The sequence below is a fragment of the Antechinus flavipes genome, chromosome 4 (genome assembly GCF_016432865.1).
Source record: "Antechinus flavipes isolate AdamAnt ecotype Samford, QLD, Australia chromosome 4, AdamAnt_v2, whole genome shotgun sequence".
NCBI classification, from domain to species: Eukaryota; Metazoa; Chordata; class Mammalia; order Dasyuromorphia; family Dasyuridae; genus Antechinus; species Antechinus flavipes.
Genome location: NC_067401.1, coordinates 12,410,448 through 12,430,414, shown reverse-complemented (window position 1 = coordinate 12,430,414; position 19,967 = coordinate 12,410,448). Strand labels below are relative to the sequence as shown.

The following is a 19,967-nucleotide window of genomic DNA, read 5'->3' as shown; positions in this document are numbered from 1 at the left end:
GACAGTGGGGAGGTGCACACGCCGTGGGCGGGGTCACCCACCTGTGTTACTGATGGACGTGGCCGGGAGCTGTCCTGAAAGGTGGCCCTCGAGTGTGCTCTTGGTTCACTTTAATACCCTTAGAAGGTGGGTGGACTATCCCGGCCAAACCTACAAATCTCCCAGAACTGCAGGCTTTAGGCCTGCTTTAAATCCCCTAATCTCTTTAGGTCTAAAAATACTCTGACCTCTGAATGTGAACATGGTTAGTCAAATGGAGCAGATGGGGAAACTTCTCAGGCTGCTGTCCCTCCCTCCCAAGCCTGGCAGCCTAGGGGAGCGAGCCTGCTCCTTTCTCTTACTCTCGGTCAGGCACTTTAACAGTAACAGGCATTAATAGGATGTTGCTCCATCAAATGGGGAGGAAAGGGTGAAGTCCAAGTCCAAACCGACGATTTTAGCTTTTCCCGGCCCCTCTTGCTCCCGTTTCCCGGCCCGTTCTCGGATCCGTGCTTGCTAGCTTCCCCTCCTGGGGCCCGGCCTCGTGGGCGGCAGGTGGTCCGAGGCCGGCCCGTGGTGTCCGTCGGCTTCAGCTGTCAGACGATCTTTTCCGTCCCCCGGGCGCTGACCCCGCTTTGTGCTTTGCTTTCAGAAGTGCCTAACTGCCAGTCATCCTACATGAGAGGAGGCTATTTCTCCAGCAGCCACGATGGTAAGTAAGCGCGCACCCTTTGGTCTGTGTGGCCCCCACGTGTCAGGGCGAGCGTTTCCCACCGCAGGCTAAACTGCGTGTACATAACGGTGCAAGGCTGGCCGCAGGAAGCTCTGAGTAGGGTCCACGAGGAGTGGTATTGTTGCCCGGTTTGTTCACCTCCTCTCACGTGACCGGAGACCTCCTCTCTTCTCCAGAGGGCCCACGCTCGTGTCCTGAGAGGCCGGTGCTCACTGCGCTCGCACAGCCCACTAGTCGGTGGCCTTCCTGGGTAGCTGGAGCTTCAGAGCACTTCACGTGGGAGCCAACTCTTGACTGACAAACTTCTCCAGACATAACATTGGGCTTTAGATGTCAATTCCTTAAAAAAAAGGGGGGGGGGTGCGCTGGCTTTTGTCTTTGTGTCACTGAGTCTGGGTCACTTAGTAGGTTCCTTAATACATTTATATTAAGTTGAAGTAAATTGAATCATTGTTCATACAGAGACCTGGCTTGGGATGGGACCTCTGGATTTGTGTTCCACTGTGATACGGCTTCAGAAGCCATTGTTAAGCGTCCGAGCAGGACTTAAGACATTAGGAGAGGATGAAGATTACATCACCTTTTTTAGTATAACTGAAAAGAGTGGGATTATGTTGCTGTAAATAGTTTTATGCAGACAAAGGAAAGCCTGGGGATCACGTTTGGAGTTATGATCCTGACTTAGCTTTATCTGAGAGCAGGCAGGGCTAAGGATAACAAAAATTAATTGCATTTATCATTGCCTCGTTAAGTAGCTGTCACCCTGAAGGAGGCCACGTGCTGATGAGCAAACCATTTATAATTTGTCTTAGTGAGGGGAGAGGAGCCTACATGTAGAACATGAGATCAAACAGCAGAGAGAACAGAATGTCTTGTCGTTCCTATATGAAGATTTTACTGCTAATCTCCTGTCAGTTAATCACGTGCCTTAATCATTGAAGAGTCCACAGTTTCATCAGTGCGAGCTTTCCTTCCGCTAATGAGGCCCATGGCCTTTGCACATCTCTCTTTGTGGGTCATGAATTACTGTGACCCGAATGTAAAATATCTGACTTAGGACTCGATCTTAAGGTAATGAGGGCCTTGACCATAGCTGGATGGCCCTTGACGGCCAATGCTAGTGAAGACTTTCTAACTCGGGTATCATTGCTATTGTCTGTCAGGTTAAGGGTCATTTCCTACTAGGCTGAGACGGTGGTCTCCCAGGGAGGACAGCCGCTGTATTTGCATCCAGCTCAGCTTCTTGATAAGATGTCTTGGGCTCCCCTTTCTCAACAGAAAACCAGCTCTGTTTCAGGAGTGTCCTTCAAGTAGGATCACAGTATCCCCTCACATGAACCTCCTTTCCAGAGAATTGGAAAAAATCTGAGTGAAAGATCCTAAAAGTCCCAAAAAGGGACTGAGTTTTATGGGAGCCACTAGTTCAGAACAGTGTCGTTCTGCAGCCCCACACATGGTCACATTGGGGACCATGTGATATTCTGAGAGTGTCCAGTCACTGGCCAGGAAGAGCTGCCCACCAAGCTCCATCAGCTGGTATTGGCAGAACACAGCCATGGACAGAAAAGGAGGCTGGGAACGTCTTGGAAAGCTTTCACAGCATGGCCCCATTTAGGGGAAGAGGCCGTATCTAAAGATGGTGCTTTTGGAGAGTCGTTGGGTTGCTCCGTCTGGCTGCTTTCTTCCTGTCTCCTCTCGCTTCCATTCCCAGCAGACTTCAGAAGTCAGGTGTGTTCTTAGAGGCCGGTCTAATCTACCACCTTCAATTTTCCATCCTAGGATGGTACCCGTAGAAGCAGCGAGAGAAACGAGTGTCCGCGATTGCATCTGCGATCGAGCTCGGAGATACCTTTCCTTCTGGCAGCCCCTCTGAGCCCTTTAATGTTTCCCATCAGTCTTTCACTTCCCCACCTCCTCCCTAAAACAAGTACCTTCTTCCTGTCCACAACCGGGGCAAGTGCAGATGCACATCTAACTGCCTTTTCCCCCAAAACTCATGGCGACCGCCAGCTGTTTCAGAAGGAAGCACGAAACCACCTGCACGGGCAGAGGCAGGCCCGCGTCGGAGGAGTTCAGGAAGCCATACCTAGCGTTTAATTTAGTCTCCCTCCTTTTCCTTTCTATACTGTGCATATTTTAGTCTTTGAGAAAGAAAGGAAGACCCTAAAAATAACCTGCTAATTTAAGCAGGCCTGTACACTTTAAAATATGGCATCGGACTCTCCAACTTAGATCCGAGGATGTGTTTTCAGAGCTGAAACATAAAATTAGTGGATGGGAACAGATTTTGAGAGAATATGTAATTTGGCATTCTACCTGTGGCTTTAGACTACAAAAATAAGACCAAATAACTGACATTTATATAACACGTTAAGAGTTTCCAAGCACTTAATATATATACAGGGTGTCCCCAAAGTCTTAGTGCGGTCTTAAGCTTCGGTAGCTTAATGACTTTGGAGACATTCTGTGTGGGGGGTATGTCTGTCTGTCTGTATGAGAGAGAGGGAGATCTTTTTTTTATTATTATTATAGCTTTTTATTGACAGAACATAGACGTGGGTAATTTTTCAACATTATCCCTTGCACTCACTTCTGTTCCAACTTTTCCCTTCCCTCCCTCCACCCCCTCCCCTAGATGGCAGGCAGTCCTATACATGTTAAACACATTAAAGTCTATCTTAAATACAATCTATGTATACATATTTATATAGTTCTCTTGTTGCACAAGAAAAATCAGATTCAGAAAGTAAAAATAACCTGGGAAGAAAAGAGATCACTTAGTCCTCACAGCCATCCCAAACATTCCGTTTCATAGATAAGGAAGCTGAAGTTCATAGGGGTTGGTGACGTCCCCTGCTTGTATAGCTCAGGCCCTTCCTTACTCAAGTCTGGTCATCATTCTACTCTGTATCACTGATTTGTGGTTGTTCAGTTGTGTTTGACTCTTCATGACCCCATTTGGGGTTTTCTTGGCAAAGATACTGGACTTTCCAGTATTTCCTTCTCCAGCTCATTTTAAAATGGGGACATTGAGGCAGACAGCTGGTAGGTGTCTGAGGCCAGTTCTGAGCTCCAGAAGACGAGTCTTCCTGACTCCAGGCCCAGCCCTGTGTCCCCTGCAGCACCACCTAGCTGCCCACATCTGACACAATTCCTCTATATTCCGAAAGGCTAAGAAATTAGACGGTTTCTTTTGTTCACTTAGCATTAATCCAGTGAGTGTGTACTGCCCAGCGTGTGCCAGATGTTAAGGATATTAAGAGGTGCCAGTTGCCCTGTCCCTGTCTTCGGAAAGCTCACAAGCTAATGGAGAGGGAGAAAGTACCCAAGGACCGCACTAAGAGTCAGGGTGTGAGAAGGGCTGTGTGAAAGGCCCAGAGGAAGCACTCCAGGAACTCGGAGAAGAGCCTCCCTTCCATTAGGGAAGGGGCCGGGAAGGAGGCAGCTTTGGATTACCTTAAAAGGGACAGTAGATGGAGAAGTGGGGTGGGACGAGGATCGGGAAGGAAAGCCACAAGGGTTGAGATGGTTTGAGATATAAAAGGGCACTGATGAGTGCTGTTGTCCTCCAAGACATAGGGTAGTTTGGGCCCAGGCTGTGGAGGGTCCTGAATGCTGAGCCTTATTTAGGGGACCTTTTGGATGTTGCTGAAATTGGAAAAATTCTATGGAACCATGAGGGGGAAGAGGAATGGGACAGGGGAGTATAGCCTTGGAGCTGGGACATGGGAGGAGCAGTTAAGAAACCATTACAGTTGTTTAGATGGAAGCTAATAATGGCCCGAACATGGGGACGGGTTCTAGTTTCCCAGCCCAGTGGCTGTTCGGGATGCTCTTTGGAAGGTTTAATCTCAAACTAGAGGAAATGAAGTGAAGAAAGGGAGTTTGGTGGGGAAAGGACCAAGGCGCCATCACAGAGTCTGTGATAAGAGTCGGGAAGGAGAGCTTTGTGAGGTCTGACAGCCCTCCCAGGCTTAGAGAGCACAGATTTCAGAGGGTTCAGAGGAAAAGTCAGATCACAAGGGAGGACCCAAAGGAAACAATCCCACTGAGGAATAAACAGGAAAATTGTCTCGAGAGGCTGACGTGAATGCCCAGAGAACTCATCCGCCAACTGGCCCAAAAGAAGGAAAGGTCCCAACGGCCTGAGCACTTGGCTCAAGTTCCCCGTTACCCACCCTGGATATGTGTCCCGGAGGAAGGTCATAGAACCTTTGGAGACTCCAGGCCCTCTCAGAGACCACGTAGAGAAGATGCTGACCTGCATTGGTGGGTGGGGTTTCCTCTCCAGGGAGGGCTCATTGCTACTGCACTCTCAGCTCCAGGCCCGGCGCCTGCAGCAGATGGAAGCAAAGGTGGATAATAAAATGAATTCAGAAATAAGCACATGGTGGCGCTACCAGAAAGGGCTCAGGGGAGGAGAGGAAAAGTCCAGAGAAGGGCGAGGGGGCCTGTCCCCAACAGTGGAGAAAGGACTGAGCTCTAGGCTCGCTCTGTTTTCTTGCCCAAGAAGGACTGGAAGGGGCAAAACAGAAAGCAAATGGGGAGGGAGGGTGATCCAGGCTGAAGCTCTGGTTTTGTTGGCGTAGGGAGCTCCATGGTGAGGAAATTCCCCCAGCAATGCAGATGGCGACTTCCCTCGCTGTCATTGAGAGATTTGGGTTACCTAACGCAGATGAACTAAGTCCTTCGCGGCGGATGGAACATCACATGTTGTCACTGATAGATAAAAGCTTGTGAAAAGCAAGAAAAGTGCTGGCAGAGCTCCCGGGGTTCAGAAAAAGGAGAGGAAGATGAGAGCCTTACGGTGGGGTTGACCTGGGTTCATGGAGAAATTCTGAAATAGGGTATTTAAGAGATGATTAGTGAACGTACAGAAGAGGAAGGGAAGGTCCCTTCCTCCAGGAGGGGCTCATCAAAAGCCAAGTCGTGACAGGACTTGTTTCCTTTTTTGAAAGATTACAAAGTTGGTAAATCCTGAGCGATGGTTGGGATGTCATTTTTAGCAAAATCCTCCTCGAGTTTCTCCCCAATGAAAATTGGAGTCTTGGGCTAAACGATAGCATCTTCAGAAGAATCTGGTGGTGGTTAAATGGCCAGAACAATTTAAAAAACAATTCAACGAACAATTCAAAAAAAAAAAAAAAAAAAACTAAACTAAAAGAGCCCCACAGCAGAACAGGGCATTTCTGCTGTGGACTTGTATGGACTCCACATTTGAGGGTTGCTCCCATATTCCCAGTGCTCCGAGGAACTCCAGAAGCTGTGTATTGCTCATGCTAAGTGGTTGATGGGGAGAAGCAAAAGAGCGTTTCCAATTGCTTTTCTGGACAAGAAGTTGCTTCGGTGACCAAAATTGAGAGCGATCTTAACCTCTGGAACCAAGGGATGAAACAGCTTCAGACATCAGAACGGACTTTTCTTAAAATGCTTCTTTGCCTTAAAGGACAGCTGGACTTTATCTTACCCCCCGCTTGACTGCATTTCTTTAGCTTTTTACATTCATTTTTGTTTTTATTCTGAAACTCAGTAAGATGGATATTTCACGTACACAGTAGAGCAGAAAAAGAGGGTTGTACCTGAAGCTACTTTATAGTCCTTTATAAACAACTGGCATTTCTTTTTATTAGATACTAAGTTCAAGCTCTCTTCTTGTTTGCCTTTCTTTTGATCTTCCCTCTGTTCTTTTGCCTCTTTTTTTTTTTTTTTTAATTGCTTCAGTGACTTCCTTTTGAGAGTGGATTGACTGCCCTGTTCCCCTCCATCACTTCAGACCTTAGTTCTTCCAGGGCTGGTCCCTGGCCCATGGTGCTTATTGCACACAAAAAGAGGGAGCTGCTGTATCCTGTGGGTTTTTTTTGTTTTTGTTTTTGTTTTGCTTTTTTGCTGAGGCAGTTGGGGTTAAGTGACTTGCCCAGGATCACAAGGCCAGGAAGTGTTAAGTGTCTGAGACCAGTTTTGGACTCAGGTCCTCCTGACTTCAGGGCTGGTGCTCTATCCACTGAGCCACCTAGCTTCCCCTCCTGTGCTTCTTGGATGTTCTCTCCCCTCCGGGCAGAGCTTGTCCATAAGGAGGTATTTACCACGGGTTCCCTTGGATGTGCCCACTGATTCTTTTCTGCCTTTGATCCTGTCAGAGGGGATGGAATTAAGTTACTCCTGGAGCCAAAAGCATCTGCAGTGTTCACACTCTACTTATGACACTTAGCAGCTGTGTGAAAATGTGAACATTTCACATCTCTTTCCTGTGTGCCTTCTGAAGGTCACTTCCCTCCTGACCCCCTTCTGGTAGCACCACCATGTGCTTACTTGGGGTTTCAAAATGTAGGAGGGTCACAGTCTTCATCAGGGGAGAAAGTTCCCACCCTGGGAGTTTCTAACATCTAGAGGCCTGACTGTCCTTTGTGTATCTGAGCCTCTGATCTTGCATATTTGAGTCTCATCTTATCTAGAAATGCTGGGACTGGTTGGGGTGTACCATCGTGTCCCCAAAGAGAATCCCAAAGTCCTGAAATTTCCCACCTTCTTCCTGAACCTCTCCTTTCCCCCAGCCCCATAATTTTCCATCTTTCTTGAAAAGTATTTTCATTTTCTATGTGTGTCTGTCTCCTTTGTCTTATTCTCTCTCTCTCTTCATCTTTCTCTTTCTCTGCGTGTGCCTCTGTCTTTTTCTGTCTCTGTGTGTATCTCTCTGTTCCTGTGTCTTTTTGCCTCTTTGTCTCTGTCTCTGTCTGTCTGTCTGTCTCTCTCTCTTTCTCTCTCTCTCAGCAATAGGGGTTAAGTGACTTGCCCACAGTCACACAAATAGTACATGAGAGAGACCAGTGCACCTGACTCCCAAAGCTGATGCTGTCTCTACAGTGCCACCAGCTGCCCCCTTTCTCTAGAGATATGAGACTCTGGACAAGTCATTTACCCATCTGAGCCTCCTGTTTCACAGCTGTAGATGGTCTACAGGGTCTCCCGGCTCATTCATATTCAATCCCAGGTGCTTTTCTACAGGGCTTCAGCCCTCTTGATGGCTCTTTGCTTGCTCTTCATTTTTGGGTGGCCGTGCAAAAACATTTTGTCCAATAAGGCCAAAGCATGAGCTTTGGGACAGTGGTTTTCTTCATGGGAAGTTCTAAGAAAGCTTGAAGCTCTCACTTGCTGAGGAAGAAGATGGGTAATGTGTCTGTTTGCTAGCTTCAGGCTGAGTCACAGTGTGGGAGAGGTAGTCACGCTTGATCCCTGCTGAATTTCATAGCAAGGTGTGAGGAAATGTGTGCTTGCTCCTCTCTCCCCTCCCATAAGCCGTACAGTCTTAGAGCAAAAATGGATTCCATCCAAAGTCTGGGACCAAATCCATCCTTTCAGAACACGAAGGCAGAAGTATTCAGAATCCCTCAAAGTCGGGCTGGGTCTCAGTGCGCCAGGACCGTTTCAGGAGATTGTTTAATAAGGGTTTAATGAGGAAGTACATTGAGACCTTTACAAAGCAAATGGTCTACCTTCATTTTCTTTTTCTTGGCTCTCCCCACCAGGTTTTTCATGTGACAAAGATCCTCGATTGTACTTTGATGACACATGTGTTGTACCAGAAAGACTGGAGGGTAAGTCGGTAAGGGGAAGGAGGAAGGGAGGGAACCCAGACAAGCTGATGAACCTTCTCCCAAATCGTCCTAACACATTGGGCGACAGATTTACATGAATCTCTCTGTCCAAGCAGGCAAAGTCAAACAGGAGCCCACCATGTACCGGGAAGGGCCCCCTTACCAGAGACGAGGTTCCCTCCAGCTGTGGCAGTTCCTGGTCACTCTCCTCGATGACCCAGCCAACGCCCACTTCATTGCCTGGACAGGCAGAGGCATGGAGTTCAAGCTGATAGAACCAGAAGAGGTACGGGTTTCCTCAGCCAGTCGGGGCGGGTTGTTGAGTTCGTTCTGTTGTTTCTACGCTGGGAGCCCTGCTGACCCTTCCTGCCCTTCCTAGCAGAAACTTTGGGGTGATCATAGAGCACTTCCCTGGAGAGTTCTTGGTGAGCTTCAGCTAAGTGCCCTACGCTTCCTGTTGAGATGGCTGTCAGGTGTTTTGGTGCTAGAAGCCCATCTTTGCCCCATTCCTCTTCCCCAGCAGCCTCCCTTCTGAGGTCTGACTGTGGGCTGTGGCACCCTGTCTGTCCAAGCCTGCTGGGAAGCTCTGCTCCTGCTTGTCGGGGGCAAGCCTGGCCCACAGAGGCAGCGGACAACAAAACTGTCTGGTCAGTCGTGTGAACTTCAACCTTGGAGCGGTTTGTGGCCTCCACAGGGTCCGTAGATAGCACCAACCTCCATTGTAAATAACACATTCTTTTCCCTGTTTACTCAAACTCTGGCCATGGAGGCCTCCACGTGGAACCGCTCCCATTTCCTCTTGCCCCCAAAATAGACTCTGACTTCTCAATGAGGAAGGAAAGGACTTGCAGCTCTGCTCCCCTTCCCTGAGTGCATTCACCAAGCAGTCAGACCGGGCCTCACATCCAGCTCCATCCAGAAAAGCCAGCTTTTGTCTCCCAGTTATTCTGAAATGTAGAAAAGTTTGGGTAGACGAGGAGAAAGAAATTAGGCCGTTAGGCCGAAGAAATGGAAGCGTTCTCCGCTCTGCCTGGGGGTTCTGTGGCCTGAAGTGTAAAATTACCATTCGCTAGGCCGGGCTGGAAGAGTAGAAAGATAGAACACAATTTTAGCACCTTTATGGGAAAATCTGGCATGCAAATTAATTCAACGCAGCAAATACTGAGCACCTGCTGTGTGTAGGATGCTGTGTTAGGCACTTGGAGACTTAGAAATTTTCGCTAAAATGTAATCCCTGATTCTTGGAGCTCAGAACGAGTTGAGGAGCCTTGAGAGTAAGGAGCACTCCCAGGCAGGTCACCCCCACACCGTCTGACCCAAGTGTCCTGAGGAGGGACAGAGGGAACCCCTTTACTGTCAGTGTTCAGGGAAGGCTTCATATAAGAGGGAGGAGGACATTCTAAGGGAAGGGAGGGCGGGACAAAGGCCTTCGTGGTCGTCACGTGGGAGGTAGGTTGGAGGGGAGGAGGAGGAAGGTGCGATCTCTCTGGAGTGTTTAGGGCCCACGCTGTAAAGAACAGGAACTGAGGCCAGAGGGATACCCACTTGTACACACTGCGGGTAACCACAGGACATTGGAAAGCAGGTTCTTGGGGCCCCGAGTCATTCAGAGTCTTGATTAGGGGCTCCACAGCGAGCCCCCCTGGAAAGCCAGGTCTAAAGAAGGCTCCTGGTTACCCTAATCTCTGTTATCCTGAGACGGGATGAGTCATGTTGCCAGCTCCAGAGCCGCAGGGATGATTCCAGTACGTTCCTTGTGTTACATAAGATGCATTAGGGTTCGGGTGGGGAGAGAGGAAAATGGGGGAGGCCGACTCCTCCCAGACTTGTTCTAGGACCATGTGTCCTGTGTCACCTCAGCCGAGCGGGGAGAGCCCGCGGCCTTGTCCTGTGGACGGCCCTTCCTGAGGGATGAGCAGATTCTGTTAGAACAGGCTCTGACTCACACAGACCAGGCTGCACAGGTCAACGGGCCCACCCCAGAAGCTGGAGCCTCCCTCCGCCAGCCCCCCGGTCAGCTAGGAAGATGGTGGACGGAGGCAGGGATGGTCCCACGCGGCCCGGGCGGACGTGGGGCCCGGATAAGTGAGCAGGGGTCTTAAGCGCCTGCTGTGTCTACGGTGCTGGACCTTAACTAAGCTTCTCTTCTTCCGTCTGCCCCCAACTCACTGAGGCTTCTTTGTGTCCTTTCCCCTTTGTCCGTACCCGGCTTGGGTTCCGCTGGTGACGCTTTGAACATTTCTTTATAAATTCTCCACATGGTTTGGGGGTCCTGCCCTTCATAGTCCCGGGACAAAGCCAGGTTTCATAAGTAACACCTCGGAGGCGGCTCCGAGGAGTTTGGAGGGTGAAGCCGAGGAAAAAGCCGGTTGGGACGTAATTGTAGGCAGCTGTGGAGCTGAGTGGTGCATGCTGGGTAATTAGCCACAATATCCATTACACTGTGCAGGAAAATGGAGGTTTTAAAACTGCGTTTTGGCAGTCCCCCTAATCAAATGTCTTTGATAGTCATCCAGCTTAGCCCCCTCTCAATTATGACACTGCTTTAATCTGGAACCATTTTAGCTGTGAATCTGCATTAATGAATATTGGGGGGGGGGGGGTAGAACACGTGGCCGATCACTGGTTTGATTCGCAAACTGGAGAGCCGGAAGGGACCTTAGCCATCCCCCTGTCAGGCCTCCATGTGACAGAGGAGGAAACCCAGCTTTGGTGATCTGGCCAAGGTCAGGGAGAATTTGTCCTCTCTGGGGCTCAGGTCCGAGCTCTCCCTTGGGCAAAGGCAGCGGGAGTTTTTCAGAGAAATTTTCCTTAGAAAGAACGGGTCTTTGTGTCATGGTGAAAAGGACCCGCTCACAAATCTGACCCTGGAGAGCCTGAATAACCCATCCCTCCAGGGTCACAGAATAGAACTGGAAGAAACCTTTGAGGTTGCAGCCCCTCCCCTCCCCCCATTGTGGCCCCGGAGGTCCCGGCCGAGCCTCCGACTCCTAACCCAGCTCCCCGGGGCTCCCCAGCAGCCGAGCCCGCGGCCCCATTGTGTGGGCTGGGCTGCGGTGCCAGGCGGCCCCGAGGAACAAGGAGCTCTTGAGTGGGCTCAGCCAGGCGCGGGTGGGTGCGGAAGGAGGACTCGTCACTATGGCTACCCCAGCAGCCTGAGAGCAGGGCCCAGAGCTCTGCTTCTGGGAGAGCTGCAGGATGTGCAGAGAGCGCATGCTCCCACCAGGTCCTGGGGGCTGGGCCCACAATTATGCTCCGCCATACTGGGGGTAGGGGGTGGGGTTCTGCCCTGGTCACTGTCCCGATTTCTCTTGGATTTCTTTCTTTCTTTTCTTCTCCTTGGGTTGCATCTCATAGTGGCCAGCCCCTGAGGGAAGGCCTCTCAGTGCTAGTGCCTCCTGTACAGGAGGGGCGGGGGGCTGCCGGGAACAGCTCTGGAGACCCCAAGGGGTGTGAGCAGGCAGTAGCACAAGAAGCTTGTAGAGGAGCTACCGTCAGGAAAATGGGTGATCAGAAAAGGAGGGAGAGCAGCCGTGTGTGTCATGAGCCAGCAAGCTTAGGACCACCCTGAGACCATAGTTAGGGCAGAGGCTGCTCCGGCCCAATGAAGAGATCTCCTGGAGGAGTGATGGGGTGAGAATCCGGGGAGGTAATGGGACGGGGATGACACAGGAGCGAGCTCCCAGGTTAATGACGTCATTATTAATGTCAGGAAGATTTTCATTTTGTAGCATTTGATTTTTTCAACTTTTCTTAAACTGTTTTTATGTTAAATTCATACCTGAGTGAAACACCGCAGGACGTGGCAGGCAATTAGGGCCAAGGTTAGGGTGATATTTCTTCACCTAAAATGAAATCACTTATGTGTGACTTGACTTAATGACCTTTAAATCTCGGCCCCAGCACCTCGGACAGTGTCTTCCTGTACTTAAAAGTCAGTTTGGGCTCATACCGCTACCGTATTTGAAAAAGAAACTGTCTCCAAGTTCAAATTCAACAGTGAAGACCAACATTTCTCAGGAGTCGTACCTAAAATAGTGAAAACTCCTGGCCGCACTGCCTCGAGGAGCTCTGTCAGTGGATGTTTTCCGAAGGGTTTATGCACCATGACTCTTGTAGGAAGAGATCCTTTTAAGCAAAGGCTGAAACGCTGAGTGTTTGTGGGTATCTGGCCATGTATTAGTACGTGTAGGAGATAAAAAATGGATTGGCCCACTAATCCATCACGGCCATTGGAGAGGCTTCCTGGCCGTTGGGTTCACTTTGTCTGCTCGGGCCTCAGATTACATCTCTCCATCATTGTGCCTCAGGTGGACTGGGTGGGATTTAATGCACTTCCACACTGTTTGGGAAGCCCTGTTAATTTTTCATTAGATGGATAATGGTGCTCCAAGCTTTCGGGCTCATTCTGAAAGTCTCCCGGGAGCGTAGGATTGGACGGCTGCAGACTCAAACCATCTGATTCCCCTTCACGGTGGGAGCTGCAATAAGTGAACGTCTCCCGGCCCCTCTCCAATCTTATTAGAATTGAACTTTTGTTCTCTTAGCCCATTAGCAACTCACTAGTGTGTTTCTAATGTTTCAGGGATGACCATTCTAATTATTCCTTATTGACTGCTACAGAAACCATAGCACTTAACGGCAACATGCTAATGGGCTCTGGGCATTGGTCAATAATTCATACATGGAAGAACAGAAGCATGTCGGCTTCCGCCGAGACATTAAGCTAACCTGCGGCCGTCTTAGAGCCCTTGTACTCGTTGGACCTCGGGGCCACTCTTGGGGTCAGGCTGCAGGGACGGAGCCCTTTTGTTTCCCGTCAGGAAGGCGTGTCACTGACACAAGACCAGGGTCTTTTGGTCACCTGCTTTTCTCTGTCCTCAGGTTGCTCGGCGATGGGGCATCCAGAAGAACCGACCAGCGATGAACTATGACAAGCTTAGCCGCTCCCTGCGCTACTATTATGAGAAGGGCATCATGCAGAAGGTAAGGGACCTGGGCAGCCCCTAGGCCCTAGAGGATCATGGGAGAAGACAAAAGACTCATTGAAAAATGGCCTCTCTGAAACGGAAGTGCTCAGGATAGCCAGAACAAGAGCTTGGGAAGGAGGGAGTGCCAGCTCAGGGATTAAGAACAAGGCAGGAAGGCCAAGATTTCCTAGAAAATCCAGAATGTCCCACTGGAGTCTTAGAGACTAGAACTGAGGTGACCCAGGAATAAATCGGAACTTTAAACATGTAGACAAGGCCCGAGAGCTGGTGTACATGCCTCAGAACCATTTGGATTGGAGGTGATGAGGGAAAAGGGAAGTACGGATGCAGGACAGATGGAGCTGGTCGTTTATTTCTGCCGACTAAGAGTCAGTAGCTCAGGGGAGCCCATTGCAGGTGTCACACTCTCAAAGTCTGGCGCCCCAGAGAGGACTGGGCATAGCCGACCATGTTCACAGATCCAACTTATCTTACGGAAAGGGTGCTCCTTCCCTTACATTAGATGCTTTTGGAATGATCAGAATCCTGTTTCTGTCCCGACACTGTCATAAACAAACTTCTTAAGTCGAGGCTCTTGGAGTCGATGGAAATGAGCGCTCGCTGGAATGTGAGTCAGTGCAATGGAGCCCACCGTGATGGTCAGGCTGAATGACTGAGGTCTAGAGATAATAGAATATGTCACTTTTAAGGTTTTAACCTCCCATCAGTCAGAACTCGTCTTCTCTGAGCTTCCAGTTGAGTCAAAAGACTGTACACACTCCTGCTGAGGAGAGAATGGAGGGGGTAACCTTGAGGTCATAGCTTATTCGTTGTCCAATCTGAATAAGCAAGCGTTTGGGACGCTAGTGCGTTACCCAGAAATCTTTACGATAATTTCTGTTTTCTAACTTTAGTGTGGGGCAGTAATGGCCTGGCAAATGCGCAATGTCCGGCGGTCACAAAATAATTTCTCCTTTGCACTGGGATGTGGCCTAGTGCTTCCATCAGGCCCAGGCGCTCAGATCTGGGGGTTCAGAGCATTTCAAAATCCTAAGCCCTTTAATGTGGAGCTTAAGGTCAACTTGAAAAGTGTCCTCTGTCTCCCTCTTGGCCCCCTGAGTCCCCTCCATTCTGGAAAGATGGGTGGCTGCAGTTGAAGCAAGACCATTCTGTAGAAAGTTATACATGGACCATTCTTTAGTGAACAGGGGAAGAAAGCATCTTCCAGAGGGAATGGGTGGGCTCGGACCTTTAAAGGTAAACAATGACAGGAAAAAGAGGTGGTCTTTATTCCAAGGGTGAAGGCTGGGAGATGTCAACCAGGAGCAGAAGGCAAAATGTGGGGTCAGCCTAGACGGGGTGGACGCTGCCCTTTCTGGGGGGCTCCCGAGAGACCTCCCTCCCCCACCCCCACCTTCCTGCCTTCGTGCCGTTCAGGCCAAAGACAGACACGTGTCTCTTCCTCCAGGTGGCTGGCGAGCGGTACGTCTACAAATTTGTCTGCGATCCAGATGCTCTCTTTTCCATGGCCTTTCCAGACAATCAGCGTCCCTTCCTGAAGGCCGAGTCCGAGTGCCCCCTGAACGAGGAGGAGACCTTACCCCTGACCCACTTTGAGGACAACCCCGCTTACCTCCTCGACATGGATCGCTGTCCCAGCCTCCCCTACGCAGAGGGCTTTGCTTACTGAGGGGCTGAGTTGACAGCTCCAGTGCCAGATTTAGCAGTTCCCATTCAGGCAAATGAAGGCAGTGATTTTCTTTGATTATTATTATTGTTATTGTTATTGTTATTATTATTATTATTGGTTGTTTTGGGGTTTTTTTCCCGCCATTCTCAAAGCTTGCCCCTGATTATTCTGGTGGGCCTCGGCCTGCATTGGCGCCCCAGCCAGGGCAGTAGGAGCAGGAAGGGGGCTCCCAAGTGTGGCAGGAACCCCAGCTGTCGTCCTGAAGAAGCCGGGGGAAGAGGAGGTCAGCGGAGCTGGCATTCATGCCCGCCACCTCCCGCCGGACAGTGTGTGCAGAGCAACACTTGGGAACACGTGCCCTCGGGGACCCGGGACTGTGTCGTGACAATCGCTCGCTTTGGTCGAGGCTCCGAGGTACCTCCGTGTTCCGTTTGAGTGGCTCTAATTTGCACAAACAGTGAATTGAAAAAGAAATTCTACACTGACCGAAAACTAGCCGGCCCAGTTGGGGAGGGAGGCCCGAGTCCCCCAGAACTGCGGTCTCGGATTTCCCTCTGAAAAGAAGACTCGGCCCCTTTTCCCTTGGCTGAGGGCGGCCTCAGGACGGTGGGAGCCCGCTCTGGCTGGAGCCTCGCCTCTCCTGGCACCACCGGGACAAGCTGCCCTCTTCCCCCGCCGGGCTCTGCAGGGATGGCTTTGCTTTTAGGAGAAGGGTGATTAACACTCGACAGTATTTGGTTTTGCTTTCGATTTGGAATTTGGGAACGGGGTGGGGGGACGGTGGTTTTGGCGAAGCCGTTTCTAAAAACTGGTTTTTGTAGTTTTGGTATCTAAAGCAAAAATCCCGTGGGAAGCTCGGCGCCGCTCTCCCCACGGGGCCGTGCCGACCTTCCCGAGATGCTGCAGCTTGAAAAAGGGCTTTGCTCCGGACGCCCCCCGAGCCAGGCCTGAAGCCCGTCTGCTTTCTGCTTTCTGCACCCGATGGAACCTTCGCACCCGTGTTGTACATTTTGGAAGCTTATGGGACAGCATGGATACTCTTCCTAGCTCTTCTGTGTATAGTTCCCCATACTCACTGACATACTCTTTCTGCAAAGTCTCTGTACATAACGCATTTCATGTTCATTTGGAACCTGGTCACGGGGTGGGAGCCTTTGAGGTTATTTCTGTGGAGATAGCTGACGACTTCCATTTCATCCTTTTTCCTTACCTCGGTCTAGCAACCCTGCATATAGAATTCATGGGGTTTGAGACGCGCGTGTGATGCCTACGGGTAAAAAAATACCATCCCCTGCCATCTTTCCCTCTTCTATTGTTCCGGTCCATTCATGGGTTTTTCTTTTTTTCTCGGTCAGTGTGTCAACAACTGATCAAGGCTCAGAAGACGTTGGCGTCTGCCGAGGAGAGACTCGGTTTTTAGACGGGCTCCCCTGCCGTAACCTGAAGGCTGAGGCTCGGCTCCCTTGGCCACCTAAGAGAGTAAAAGGGAACAGACTGGTCTCTGTCTGGGAAGGTGATGCTTTTGAGCCCTTATCGATAAAATGTGCTCTGAGTTATTTTTCTATTGACGGGCGATGGGCCACGGCTGCCCAGTCACCCTGTTTCAGCGTCTCCCTTATGCCCGAGAGCACATTGGGAGCTGGCTCGGCAATTGGGGTGAGGGCTGCAGACTGGCTATGGAATAGAGCGTTTCTCTGTGTAAAGCTAATTAGCCTATATAAACGCAACCTGTGACCTTGGCCTAATTAGCGCCATACTGTAATCAAGATAACTGTTCCAGACGATGTAATTATAGCTCTCTAACCTACACATATTCTATACATATATGCATATTTTATTCTTCCCTTCTCCCCGCCCCCCAAAAAAATGGCTAAAAATTTATTTGTTGTAAATGCTGTATAGGATTTTCTTCCTTTCTTTTTCCTTTCACTGGTTTGGGATTTATTTGGATGGGTTTATTCTGTTTTAGTCAGGGTGACGCTAATTCTTTGTAGCCTGAGCTCTCCTCCCCGGTCCTGTCTGTCACAAGGCATAGAATGGTGGCCAAGGTGTGGCCTTCCTGGGAACCAGACTCGCTAACCTCCTGGATGGCTTTCGGTTCTTTTCGAGGTGGAGAAAGTCTCCAGGGCAGAAAGGGTTTAATTTGGGAGTCGGTTTGGAAGCCTTTCCCCTGAGCAGGGCCATTTGCATCCTGCCAAGCTGCATTACATTCTGTACTGTGTACAATAAAGACGTTTGCTTTCAGTTCTCCTTCCTCTGCAAAGCTGTCTCTTTCTTTCTTCCAGCATCGACTTCAGTTAGCAAACACAAGCTATCTTGCCTATGTTTGGGCGCCGGGGGCCTGGGTCAAAGGGCATGTTGGCAGGAGCCAAATAGGGTCCACTCCATTTGGAGAGTAGTAAGTCGGGGTCCCTCCCTCCTCAGTGTTGCAGTAGAACAGGCTCAGTTCTTGGCGAGCCCACAGGACTGCGTGAAGAGACTTGATTTCCTTCTCCTTGTCTCCAAAGCATTGGAGAAGAGCCTCCAGTCCAGCTGAGCCTTTTCCCTCCTCCACAATCCAAAGAAAAGCCATCCTATGGCAGAGGAAGTCATTTTTAGGACATGCAGAGCAGCCATGTTGTCTCTCAAATCCAGGAAGCAGGGAACATGAGTTCAAGCCCATAGCTGGATATCTACCAGCTGTGGGATCTGGGGGTAGATGCTGAATGAGAGATTTCCAGGTCCTCCCTCTGGGAAGCATCGTGGCATAGTGGAAAGAACCCTGAGTTTGTGATCAGGATCTCCGTTCGAATCCCAGCTCTGCTACTCAGGGTTTCTAGGACTGTGTGTCAATTCAACCTCCCTTGATTTGTGTCCTTAAGGACCCTGGTCCTCCCCTTCTGTGAGCCTCAGGGCAACTTCTTTACTCTAGCCAGGACCCCACAATCTGCAAAATGGGAACAACTTCCTTTACTCTGCATTTTAAATGTCATAACATTTATGTAATAGAGGGGGAATCCGAGACTTAGAAATGTTCTGGGACTTGATTGTGGTAAGAGCTGAAGCTTGGCCCAGTGACACACCACCACACAAACTCCAGAGGAGACCCCCTTCTACCCATCTTTAAGGAGGTTCAGGCTAAAGGGAATGTAAGACCCAAGCAAATAATCAGATTAGTGTGGAATGGCCTATGGGAGAGCCAGTGGGAAAAGGGCCACCATGATGATTGAATTTTCCATTAATCCTTTTAGAAGTTCTTTACATTTCTATTTTTTTTTAGCAGTTGGTTTTTAAAAATATGTTCTAAAAGTTTAGGGGCTCTTTTTAATTTTTCCTAACTGTAAAAGAAATCCTTGGCCGCAACACCAACCTGTCCACTCTTTCCAGCAGGGACTAATGGAGAGACTTGGACGTTTTGCCTTTTAGTTCCTTCTCCTTATCCTGGCTTCATAGATTTCAATGAATTCAGGCTTTCAGAGCTCCTGTTACAATGGAAACAATACCACGACCTATGGCACTGCTGCCCGTGCACCTCCCAACTATCTAAAGGGCTCAGTAAGCAATGTGAGAAAGCGTGTGACCGTAGGAGCCCGGAGATGACCGATAGACCCACTAGAATAAAGGCTCCTGAAGAATGAATGTGTTTCTCTGTCAGAAAAATCGAATGGCTTCATTTGATGAAGAAAAGGTGCATTGAAGGGAAGGAAAGAGGGAGCTGGCAAGACTGACAATGCCAGCACTTGGCTTTCTTGGCTCTAGGCATAATAACAGCTTGTCCAACAACTCCTGTTATTCAAGGGCTGGTTCTCCAGTTCATGCCCTGTATCAAACTTGAATCTAATGATGTCTCTCAATATATCACCTCCCTTACAAACGTTTGAACTAGGACAAGGGCATAGAGAAAATGGGCTGTGTAGTCAAAATTGGTTTCTCCTTTCATGAACCTAGGGATGTGGTCTGACCTGTGATTTCATTGATCTCGAGAATTTCTGGAGGAGAAAACTCCCATGCAATGCAGGTCAGCAGTTGTCTTTTTTCTTTTAATAGTATTTTCTTGTCCCCAAATTTTTGAAAAGATAGTTTTCAATATTCACCTTTGCAAAATCTTGTGTTTGGAATTTTTTTCTCCCTCTCCCCAAATTAGCAAGCGATCTGATAGCGGTTAAACATGTGCAATTCTAAACATAATTCCATTTTCAGCCTGCTGTACAAGAAATAGCAGATCAAAAGTGGAAAAAAATGAGAAAAAAAAAACAATTAAAAAGTGAAAATACTATGCTTTGATCCACATTCAGTCTCCTTAGTTCTCTCTCAAGATAGATGTCACTTTCCATCACAAGTCTTATTGGAATGGCCTTGAATCACCTCACTGTTGAAGAGAGTTGAGCCTAACACAGTTTATTATCACGTAATCTTGTTACTATGTACGAGGTACTCTTGGTTCTGCTCACTTCGCTTAGAATCAATTCATGTAAGTCTTTTTTGAAATCAGCCTATTCATCCTTTTTTATAGAGCAATCATATTCCCTTATATTCATATCAAGTCAGCATTTTCCCACAATTTAGTCTTAGAAAGTTGCCTGGAACACAGGTTGACTAGGATTTGTTCAGGATCACATAATGGTTTTTGATCATGCACCCAAATCTATATAAAACTTTTTTCTTTGTAGGTATATTCAGCAGGAGAGGAGAGAAATACATTTCCTCAGGGGTACCACACGATGGATGTCTGAGTTAGGATTAAGCTATAATTGCCCCCAGAGGCTAACACCTAATTGGAAAGAGGCAGGGCAAATGGGTTTTTGAGCTATTATAATTATGAGGATAGTGTGAGTGTTGGAAATAAGTTAGTGAATGGCTTTCCTAAAGAAAATGGTACCTATCTTCCCACTCTGATTGGTTGATCGTACACCTTTGGGATCTTACCACAGGCAGGACCCCCAGCCTGGAGACCACTATACTGCGCCTGGTTGCCTTATCCTTAATGAGCCAAATGGGATATAATGTTCAGGTTTTTTTTAATA

At 49.0% G+C, this 19,967-nt stretch overlaps 1 protein-coding gene across 2 annotated transcripts in view; it reads left to right on the top strand.

The window, feature by feature from the left end:
• Positions 1-17,214, top strand: part of ETV5 (ETS variant transcription factor 5) — a 62,790-nt gene extending 45,576 nt beyond the window's left edge. Inside the window, exons 9-13 of one of the 2 annotated variants that reach the window (XM_052000069.1) lie at positions 632-691; positions 8,236-8,304; positions 8,418-8,590; positions 13,189-13,290; positions 14,743-17,214. In XM_052000069.1, the coding sequence (XP_051856029.1) occupies positions 632-691; positions 8,236-8,304; positions 8,418-8,590; positions 13,189-13,290; positions 14,743-14,964 (626 nt within the window). In that variant the 3' untranslated portion in view covers positions 14,965-17,214. The remainder of the gene's footprint in view (positions 1-631; positions 692-8,235; positions 8,305-8,417; positions 8,591-13,188; positions 13,291-14,742) is intronic. The other variant, XM_052000070.1, reaches the window with a different exon arrangement.
• Positions 17,215-19,967: the final 2,753 nt, after the last annotated feature.